The sequence below is a fragment of the Cottoperca gobio genome, chromosome 1 (genome assembly GCF_900634415.1).
Source record: "Cottoperca gobio chromosome 1, fCotGob3.1, whole genome shotgun sequence".
Taxonomy (NCBI): domain Eukaryota; kingdom Metazoa; phylum Chordata; class Actinopteri; order Perciformes; family Bovichtidae; genus Cottoperca; species Cottoperca gobio.
The window spans coordinates 9,668,045-9,679,312 of record NC_041355.1 but is presented as its reverse complement, the minus strand read 5'-3'; the positions used below and the strand labels follow the sequence as shown (position 1 = coordinate 9,679,312).

The 11,268-nt window shown below is 43.0% G+C and overlaps 1 protein-coding gene across 11 annotated transcripts in view; it reads left to right on the top strand.

Moving 5' to 3' along the window:
- Nucleotides 1–11,268, top strand: part of LOC115006662 (amyloid-beta A4 precursor protein-binding family B member 2-like) — a 45,849-nt gene that overhangs the window by 24,847 nt on the left and 9,734 nt on the right. For 10 of the 11 annotated variants that reach the window (XM_029429099.1, XM_029429089.1, XM_029429061.1 and 7 more), the window contains exons 5-12: nt 461–705; nt 1,089–1,220; nt 3,591–3,662; nt 4,551–4,601; nt 5,691–5,776; nt 6,172–6,235; nt 8,074–8,220; nt 8,793–8,920. In XM_029429099.1, coding sequence (XP_029284959.1) covers nt 461–705; nt 1,089–1,220; nt 3,591–3,662; nt 4,551–4,601; nt 5,691–5,776; nt 6,172–6,235; nt 8,074–8,220; nt 8,793–8,920 — 925 coding nt within the window. The remainder of the gene's footprint in view (nt 1–460; nt 706–1,088; nt 1,221–3,590; nt 3,663–4,550; nt 4,602–5,690; nt 5,777–6,171; nt 6,236–8,073; nt 8,221–8,792; nt 8,921–11,268) is intronic. The other variant, XM_029429108.1, reaches the window with a different exon arrangement.

The following is an 11,268-nucleotide window of genomic DNA, read 5'->3' as shown; positions in this document are numbered from 1 at the left end:
AAGATAGTTAATGCTTGTCCTTCCACTTGACGCTGGATTCAGAGCAGAACAACCTAATACAATGACAAATTAGTCCTCATTTGTGTGATATGTCAAATAAATGCTAATATATTAAAATTCTTCCTTGGGCTTTCTCATTGGAACGGCATAAGACATATTTGTAACTGTTCTAAATGTGAGATGAAAGCCAGCGTCTCTGTGTGTGTTTTTGTGAATATTCGGGAGTTGTTATTTGCCTATGTTTCGTTTAAAAAATGTTTAAGGTGTGGGTGTGTGTGTGTGACACAAATACAACAACAACGCTTAACAAGTTTTACTCGGACGCTGACAGAGGAAAGACGCAGCTTGGTAAATAACAGCTGCAGCAGATGCTGAATAATCCCAGTCAGCTGTTGATATTGTTCAGTATGTGAGTATGAGAGGGTTCACTTCCATCCTAATATTTGTGTTTTTTCACCAGATATCTGGAGTGAGCAGTCATTCCAGACGGACCCTGACCTGCCTCCAGGATGGAAGAAGATCACAGACATATCCGGTATCTACTACTGGCACATTCCTACAGGCACCACCCAGTGGGAGAGGCCTGCCACCCGCCCAGCACCCCCTGGAGAGACAGAGTCCCAGGCCCTGGGCGACCACACAGCCTCCACACCACGTAAACACTCCCTGGGCTCACTCAGCCCCTCACCCACTCCTGACCACGAGGTGAGAGACAGAAGAATAAACTGACATGTGATATTTTAACTGTGATCACTCAAGCTGGTTTAAGTGATGAAGACGATCAATCAAGACGATCAATCAACAATGTAAAGAGAGGATGAGGAACAATGGGGAAAAACACACAAAATAAGAAGTATTAAGTCAAACCGCTAAGTTTATTTGAAGCTTCTAATTGGTATAGATCAGCAAAATTACACACAGCGAAACAGAGAAAAGGTCACATTACACATTAAAACATGTGATCGTCTGTGGCCCACTTTATGGAGTTAAGAATACAGACGGCACCTAGCTACAACTAATGCAGTCTAATACAACAGTCCTACAATAGATCCTACCTTCCTAAATCCATTGTGTGTGTCTGCATGTAGTCGTGCCAGGCAGAGATCTTCTTCAGAGCGTCAACCCGTTCAGGCAGCACCACCTCTGACAGCTCAGTGGAGCCTCTCTCCACTCACGAGCCCACCCTCACCACATGTGGGTTTGTCAACAGCTGCTACTTTGTAAGTAACCAACGTTTTTTCTTGTTTCATTGTACCGTCTGTGGTGTTCTTCACATTTTGTAGGACTTCAGTTTCGGCCTCCATATGGAATTTTTTTAGAAAGGACAGTTAATCTCTCTGATCTGTTTTGTTCTGTAGTCCTGACTGAGGTCAGTGGAGGGATTGGCAGATATATGCAACAAGACAGCCGGGTACAGAGAGTGAGACAGAGAAAGAGGACCATCAATACTGCAGTTGAGCAGCAGATAACAGAAATACTGAGACAATCAATCAGTGAATCATGCAGAATGATGGAAGGATACAGAGAGAGGAAAGGAGATTGATAGAGAGGAGCATGGTGTAGATAAAATATTGATCCAGTGAGAATGGACTGATGTTGACAGATAGATGTGCCAGAATGAGATCCTGGCATATCTATCTTGAGCGACTGACTTGGAGACTATTCGACTATTAGACAGTGACACTAGAGCCAAAATGGCAGACAGACTAACAGTGTAGATGCCCTCTGAATTCTCACTATGCTAGGGGTCTCAAACTCAATTTACCTGGGGGCCGCTGGAGGTAGAGTCTGGGTGAGGCTGGGCCGCATCAAATATTCCACAAAAAAAGGGTTTCTATTATTCCCAAAAAAAGTACAACTGATCCAATCTTCTCAATCTTTAGTAATAACAGTTCAGAACATGAACGGTTCTTCAGAACATATGCTTCTCTTCACTACTCCCTGCTGCCAGAGACCTGGCAGCGCTTCCTCTTACACAGCTGAGCCACATTTGGCTTAAGGGAGGAAGCAATTGAGACCCTCAGTATGGCTTGAAGATGTTCATCAGTAAGTTTGGACCTGTACTTTGACTTATTAAAGTTCATGGTGGAGAAGAGCTTTTCACACAGATATGTGGTCCCAAAAAGGCACATGGTCCGCTTGAACATCCTGGAAAGCTCAGGGAAGGTGGTGGGAAATTCTCTCAAAGATTGTCCAAGCTTGTCTGCTTTTCCACTCACCTCCCTGAACTTGGCTTTGAGTTCAGAATTGCACTGCAGGTCAATGAGCTCCATTTGAAGCACAGGAGGGGGCATCTTGCACATCGAAGGAGAAGGGGTCAGCAACAATGTGAAAATTGGCTTTGTGTGTCTTGAAGTCTGCAAACCTGTGATCAAATTCCTCCTTTAGCTTTACATGATGATGATGATGATGATGATGATTACATTAATCACTTAACACAGGAACAGCCATCCCATCCTTCTCCATGAAGGCTTTCACTTCTGCTCTCAACTCAAAACACCTCTTCAAGACGTTTCCGCTGCTGAGCCAACGTACCTCGGTGAAGTAGAGCACATCCTCATATGCTGACTCTATTTCCTCCAAAAAGGCGCGGAACTGGCGGTGCTTTAAGCCCCTGGATCTGATATGGTTGCTGCATTTCACAACGACAGACATCACATTGTCAAACTTCAGCCATTTGCTGCAAAGGGCCTGCTGATGGATAATGCAGTGCAGAGCAATGGTCTCCTCCACACCCTCATCTCCCACCAGTCCATTTCTCCTCCCTGTCATTGATGGCGCTCCGTCGGTTGTTATTCCAGCAAACCTCTTCCATGGTAAACCGGCATCCACAATGGCGTTACACAGCTGGCGGGATATTTCCTGAGAGGTGGTCTGGCCATGCATTGGAATCACTGTGAGCAACTCCTCCATCACTTCAAAATTGTCGTCAACACCGCGGACATACATTGCGAGCTGCAGTGTCAGTGATGTCTGTGCTCTCATCAAGAGCGACTGCGTATGCACGGAAATGTTTGGCTTTCTCACGCAGTTGATCGTATATGTTACCTGACAGGTCAGAAATGCGCTCTGCCACTGTGCCACAATCTTGGTGCCTCAGTAGACATGTTTTAAGATTGGCGACCCGGTCCTCTCTCTCATCTCCCTGGTATTGTGCATACTCCTCAGCATGTCTAGTTGAATAATGACGTCTGATGTTGTATTCCTTGTGCACCGCAACTTTCTCTGTGCATATAAGACACGTCGGGGTGCCCCCGTGCTCAACAAAAAAAATATTCCGTCTCCCACTTTTCCTGAAATTGTCTGTGCTCGTCGCCAACCTTTCTCTTCACGGCAGGTTTTGAGAAAGACATGGGCTGGGTGATTAAAAAAACGTTGCCGTCACGAGCCTGAGCTATGGTAGCCTATAAGTGATTAAAACAAATATAAAACGCCCAGGGCAACGACTCGGCAAACACTAACACTAAACTTTGATGTCAAGTAGGGGGCCACAAAATATCGTCCAGCGGGCCGCGAGTCTGAGACCCCTGCACTACGGAGTCATTTTCATTGCTTCATCTCTCTTTGCCTCCCTCTCTTTCTCTCCTCAGCCTCGTTCCACCTCTCTACAGGGGATGCCTGATCCGGAGTTTCGTTCTCAGCATCTCGAAGATGAGGACAAGGTATGATACTTTAAAAACTTTCCCACGATCTGTTCCCTTCTGTTCGGTTAGCGACCACTCTTCTGGTTCTCTTTCAGCTCAATAACCTTGAGTTGTGCTTAATATCTTTCATTCTGGATGTGTGTGTAGCACAGATAGGAAGAGAAATGATACTTTCTGTATGTGTTTATTACTGTATATGTAGGTCTAGTTGTGTCACATGCAGTGCAGTCAAAAAGTATTTGGACAGCGACATGTTTTCTTTTGGTTTGGCTCTGTACACATCACACACAGGACACAATAAAAGACTTGGAAACTCACAGTTTGTGTGTGTTCATGGACAAAGACGGTTTTCTCGTGCCACATAACCAACAGTGAGACTAAAGTGAAATACGTTTATAACAGTCCTCTTACATGTTTATCTTTTAAAACTTAAGATGTACATAATACTGTATTATAGTATTTTTAATATATTTTACTGGTACTTCTTTATGAGTGGCTTTCTATCTTTATAGTGGTACTCTAAAACGATTTTTTTGTCAGAATTTAAAATGAAAGCTAAACGTTTAAGATCCATCATCCAGAAACAGTGTCACTGTCCACATGACTACTCTTAAGTCTGTATTGTTCATATTCTACTAATCAAGAATCAGTAGATTCTCAGTGGAAAGGTGAATGTTCAATAAGAGCAAGAAACATTTTAGAAAACATTTTGATTGACAGCTTTTCATTTCAGAAATGTTCTGCTGATTTGCTCCTTATTGCAACAGGCACTCAGTGTGGAGTGAACTAGTTAGCTAACAGCCTTCTTCTGTCTTTCTTCCCTCGCTCTCCTCCTACCTTTGACCTCCAATCTTTGCCCCACCACTTTGTGTACATGTGTGTTTGTGTTTGAAACGCTGTATGTAGAAACAGGTGTGGAGTAATTTTGGCGGAAAGATTGATAGTGAATTGTGGAAGGCAAGTATAATGCACTCAACGTCAATGAGTCTTGTTCTTGGTCTATCCTCACCCACACTTTGAGTGTGCATTTATGCATTATGTGCTAGAAATTCACCGCCTGGGCAAAAGCATGTGTGGCTGATGATTCAACATAAATGTAACCGCACCAACCACAAGCATTTTGTCATGCCTGATATGTAAAACATCTGTTATTTGGCTGCAGCACCACACACTTATTCAGTTGTTTCTTTCCTTACTTATGTGGCTACAATGTTGTCATCTCTTCTTCCTACTGGCACAGATCTGAATGTGTTTGCACACACAAGTGTGTTTACATGCTACATGTTAACTTTCTTCCCTTGATGCAGCATGCTCCATTACACATAACACACCAACGCCATTTCTCCATCCAGCAGGGCCATTCCTCCCACACTTGGATGCATGCTGGCATATACTGTGTGGGGTCAAAAGATTTACATTTGGTTTTGCCAGCTTTGTGTCTTTCTAGCCCCTCTCCCACATGCCCTGTACGCGTGAATATTATGGCAGTTATACATATCGGTGTTATGTGAACAGGAGCCCATTTAGCTTTTGTTTAAGGAACTCCCACAGTGTGGTGGTCAGATTTCTGGACATCTGCCACCGCTCTAGTTGGAAAAAGCCCAGCACTGCATTCACAAGCTATGTTGTCAGAAGATTTAACCTAAAAGGCAAACAATAAGTGAACATGGACATGGAGTAATATGAATTTGATTTCCTCTTGCACTAATAAAAGGTTTAGAATATCAGATCAATCAAAATACATGTGGATCACTTTCAACTGCTTTACCACGCAAGTACAAAGAACCTAAAAATAAAACAACGACAAGGCTCCCATCTGTCTGGAGTTGTTATGTCTTGTGGGATCAGACTTGAATGAGTTTTTCTTCATCTTTGGAAACCTGTGTGCGAATGACAAAACGTCCAAAACCAGACAATTTTGTCAGACAGTACTTCAGGTTACATGTGTGAAAGGGGCTTTAAGGAGGTTTCCTTTTGGTCAAAGATGTGGCTTTTATTTTCGTGTCATTTTGCACGCTCTGATAATATCCCGTATGTGTGCGCCAGGACCTGCAGGCAGCCACGTTGAACTCTGACCCCAGCCTGAAGGAGTTTGAGGGTGCTACGCTTCGTTACGCATCACTCAAGCTGAGGTGAAATACCTGCACAGACACAACCCATACACACGATCCGACTACCTCTGTGCATGAATCAAGCCACCACCGTTGTAATTAGTTGTCGAACATATTTTCCTTTCTTTATCTTGCTACTCAACTACATCTCTCTGGCTCTCCACTAGTTGTGTGTAGTTGGTTTCTTTAATCTCGTACTTAATCGGTGTTAGAGTTAATGAGGTCAGACAAAGCAGGATGTTAGTTCTTCTACTCAGGAAATGTTCTCTATTAGTGTAATGAATGCCTGTAGCCTTCACAAGCAGGACAGAAACCTTATTTGTAAAGCAGCTAATAGTTGCAATGGTAATAATAATAACACACAGCTAATCGTAACTACATTCTTAATCTTTTTCTTTTCTTCTTTTTTTTTTCAGGAACCGTCCATCACTGGAAGAAGAAGAGTCCAGCAATGCCAACAGTGTTAACCCAGAAACAAAGGTAAGGAGCCTTTTTCTTAACTTGATCTTCATAATCTGGTTTTTAGATGCAAGACAAATCATAAATCACATTGTTCTGTATCTATACTATTTAAAAGAATACTGCACTACTGTAGAATATAACCAACATGCCTAGCACACATGGCTTCTTGCATTAAAATTATTCTGTTTGTGTGTTTTAGTCTGTTTATGTCCTAAGCCTGTTTGTTTACTGGTGGTGTTTATATACTAGTATTGGTGTAATACTGCCTCCAAGTGGTGAGACTGAGAAGTACAGTTCAAAGCGGCACATTGGTGCAATAATTAGCAAGGCCTCTTAGGCGTTTAAAGCTGAAATTCAAATGAGACATTTAAAGTTTTTAATCACGGAGTTAGGCTCAATAAAACATTAGTCAGTAGAATGCCATGCCAATTCAGCAGATACCAGCAAATGTCAGCGCAAGATATAAATACATTTATAAGCCAACTAATTAAACAGGAAAAAGGATTAATCATTTATCTGATCTGATACAGAGTCATTGCACTCTGTCACAAACTGCAGCAGGTTGCAGGAATGCTAAAATAAAGTTTAAAGCCAACATTCAGCCGACGTGGTGCTGATTTGGCTGTACAGTGTCTTTTTCCATCAGTTTGTTTTTCTGGCAAAAATTCACAATCCTTAGCAACGGTGACATTATGATGAATACCAGACATAAGCACAGTGAGGGCATCTTGTCTGAGACACACACACACACACACACACACACACACACACACACACACACACACACACACACACACACATAGCAAATAGCCCACTGCGGTATCGAGATTGGAACGGTCCCTTTCAACCTATTATTAGAGGCGTTAAGTCCATCACTCAACAAAACTTTCAATCTATCAAAGTCTAGAAAGCTGAACAGATAACTGCAGTACACACACAGGGGCCATTTTATTACCCTAAAATATGAGTACAAAAGCTTTTATACTAATATTCTAAGGTAGTAATATGTGTGAGGTTTTTAATAACAAAACTTCATATAAAAAAACAAGCCACCTCTTATAAAGTAACATTATTTTTAAGCTATTGGGTTGTTGTGACACAATGGACAGTTTATGTGTCATGTAGCTGCTACCACCTGCTGGTCTGGATTTGTGACGCAGCTTTCCTCAGACTCCTGGCAGCACAGGGAGAAGCACTGCGTGGCTTACTGTGTGTGTGTGTGTGTGTGTGTGTGTGTGTGTGTGCAATCAGCAAAGTATAAGATGATGAGACGTTTCTGTATGTCCCGCTGTATAACACGTCAACTCTGTGCGTTTGTGTGTGTTCAAAAAGAGCCGCACAGTAGATAAATGTCCTACTACTACTCACACAAGACAAACATACTTCATGCAAGTACATGCGCATGCATACTTAAATCTGTTTGATACGAGCATTTGATCCACACTTCAACACGTTTTACACAAAAATAACCACGATGCCAGTGGTTCGTGTGACAGTGACTCACTTTGTTTGCCGTCTGTCTTTCCTTCTTTGACCTCTTTCATCGTGAATCTCTGTAGACTGCAAAGTACTTTCTGAATGGACTGCTGAAATCGAATGAATACTTGATGAGGACAGATGGATGGGTCTCTCCTCTCAGTCTCTTCTTGTCTAGCCACAGATTTTGCAGTCCTCATCTGTTAATATATGTTTTAGTCTTTGTGGAGTTCAAATTGTTTGGCTTAACCGTTGTCAAAAAATTGTCCTATAAGGCTTAAAACAAGCCACAAACAGAAACCTGCTGGTCACTGTGCAAAACGTTTGAATATGTCTGCAAAGACTGTACTGTGTAGTTGATGGCTTGGTGTGTCTTCCAGTGCTTTGCAGTGCGATCTCTGGGATGGGTGGAAATGGCTGAGGACGACTTGGCTCCTGGAAAGAGCAGCGTTGCTGTTAACAACTGCATCCGACAGCTTTCCTACTGCAAGAATGACATCCGAGACACTGTCGGCATCTGGGGAGAGGTGAGGAAAGGAGTGTAGTCACACCGCATGCGTGTGTGTTGATGTGTTTTTTGTTTTGGCCGTGAAATAAAGGGTGACAGGTTTTTAGGAGAGGAGGAGTGCTTGAAGAAAGCCAGTAGATCAATTCAAATGTGTAGGCGGAGCAAAGTAAAGAGCAACAGAAGTTAGCCAGGGCAACAGTCTCCTGCAATGTATCTCAAAAGATGGAGGGAGGAGGAAAGAATGAAGAGAGCAAAGTGGAGCTTTCCCTTTCTCTGCGGTGGTGTTTAATGTGAAGCGACAGACCAGAGAGAGAGGGAGAGAGCTTCATCCTTCTTCAATAACCTTTCATCTCCCACCCCCTCTTTTTAAGGTTTTATTATTTAGAGGGAGAGAAACACGCACACCTAACACCACACATGCACACACAAGCAAATCTAGTTTTTTAGGAAAGTAATAGAAAGCACCTGACCTTTTTAAAGGACCTTTTTTGTTGTTCAATGTTTCGAGCTGCAGGAAATAAGGATTGCATGTTTTTGTGATGAGATCTAAAGTGTGTGTGTGTGTGTGTGTGTGTGTGTGTTTTATTTCAGGGGAAGGACATGTACCTGGTGCTGGAGAATAATATGTTGAACCTGGTCGACCCCCTGGACCGCAGTGTGCTTCACTCTCAACCAATCGCAAGTATCCGGGTCTGGGGTGTTGGCCGGGACAATGGCAGGTTAGTCATCGTGGCAAACGCATTGCTCTTTTTCTTTCTCCTTTTAAATATTGATTAATCCCCTTTTGCTTTGTCTTCATGCTTAATCACGAGTGTGTAAGATGTCACGTTGTGTTTTAATGCATGCCGTGCTCTAAATGAACTTTAACATTTGTGTAGTTTAAATATTCTGAGTTATTAACCAGTTATCTGGGTCATGATTCAGTGAGGCCCATGTTGGTCAGGTTTAAGTTTTCGAGAACTCTAATTGATAGATTAGTCATTCATTTAAATGAAGTCAACGGTACATCACACGCTCAGTAAAAGGTCAGGGTAACAATTGAGGGCAGCAGACGGGTGGTGCGGTGACAGGCAGAGGAGAGGGGTTAATGATTGATGATGAAGGCATGCTAATGAAAGATTAATTCATCACTACAAAGGAGCAGATGAGTGGAAGAATGGCCTTTTTATTCTGGTTCACCACAAATCCCCGGCTGACTATCTGTCCCTTTTGCTTTCACCTCAGCTTAACTCAAAGACAAATTCACAAACACAGTGTGGTGGTGCTGCTGGGTGACCAGCGAAGGGCGCTCTGCACTGCTGCTGAGTGCACGCGAAGACATTACAATGTACGTTAACAGGCACAGCCGGGTGATGTGGGCTGGAGAGGTCGGTAGCCGCTGTATATATAATTTGAGCCGGCACGTGACACACACACACACACACGCACGCACACACACACACACACACACACACACACACACACACACACACACACACACACACACACACACACACACAGGAGTGCACTCCCAGAACAAGGAAAGGCTAAAAGCTCTTGGTATATGCAGAATTTTGTTGCCTCAGGGATCTCTCTTCTCTCATTCACACACACACACACACACACACACACACACACACACACACACACACACACACACACACACACACGCAGCGGTGTATGTTACAGTATATTTATAAGATCACCCTGTCAGATCAAAGGAACGTGTTTTTTCCGAGTTTATTTCTACCTTCCACATCTACATATAGAAGGAGAGTCTGAACAGTGGGAATATCTCAGCTGCAGCAAAGGGAGGAAGAGGTTGGAGGGAGGGGATGGGGGAGGGAGGAAAGAGGGGTTTTGGCAGGAGAGAGGGGGATGAAGCTGCCAGAGGGGGCGGTATGGTTAGTGCTCACTGGGTGTGGAGCAGACAGGTTGAGGAGTGTGTGCACGCCTGCAGTATCACCAGGAGTAGATGGTGTGAGTGTCCACAGACGCTCCCGTGCGCAGGATTACCTGCCAAAATAGGAAAACAAACCGCTGTGAGTATATTTCTATCTTGCTTTTGGAACCATCACTTCTGATTGTTTTATTCTAAAGTGGCAGAAACAGAAAGATGAGTTGAATGATCAGGCCTCAGTCTGTAGGGGGATGTTGCTGAGCAGTTTGGGGGTCGGTTTTTGAGCGTCACCATTTTACAGGAAATCAGGTGGATTGTAAAAGTCAGATGGAGTGTGCGTGTGTGGTGAATGGCTTATTACAAGTACATTATGTGATAAAAGAGTCATAGTAATCTGCATCTGGTGTGTCAGATTACAATTTGTAATGCTGAGAAGCTCAAAACAATGAAATGTGCAGCAGTTCACGACTAAAACATTTGAATTCATCGCAGGAAACGTGCGTCCAAATTTCACTCCACAGTTTGTATTTCAGATACTTAAGATATGTGTGCAGGAATGCTAAAATAGCATTAGCTGTTGATTTGTGATTTGCTGCACATCTTCGGCCATTTTACATTTAGTTTTTATTTATTGAATTCTGTTTGTTTGGGACTGTTTGGTTTAAAGATAAGAGATGCTATGGAATTTGAGAACTGGTTGGAGTAAGGAGTTTCCCTCTATCACTCTCCCTCTCTCTGTCACACACACACGCTTATACCCTTACTAAAGATTGGATTGGCTGTGTACCCCTATACGACCCCCCCCCCCCCCCTCCCCCCTGCACATGTTGCCATGAACCTCATTATCGCCATAGAGATTACAGATTCCCACAGCAACCTTGACATTTTCAGGGACGTCTGCATGATGATAAGATTATTTTTGAAATGAGATATAACCCCCTCCCCCCACTCCTCTCTCCCCCTCTTTAACTCTGACTTCTATCTTCACTCTTCATCGGAGTCTTTTATCCTTCCCCCTGTTTCTGTGCTTTTATCTTTATTGTGTACATTGTTGCTGTTCACTTCCAATTTGCTCTTCCAATATTTCACTTTCCTCCCGTTATATTCCTTACTCTAACTCCTCTCTCAGTAACTACTTTTTTTTTTATGTGGCTTTTTGAAACTCTCTATTTCCTTTTATTTCTTTTA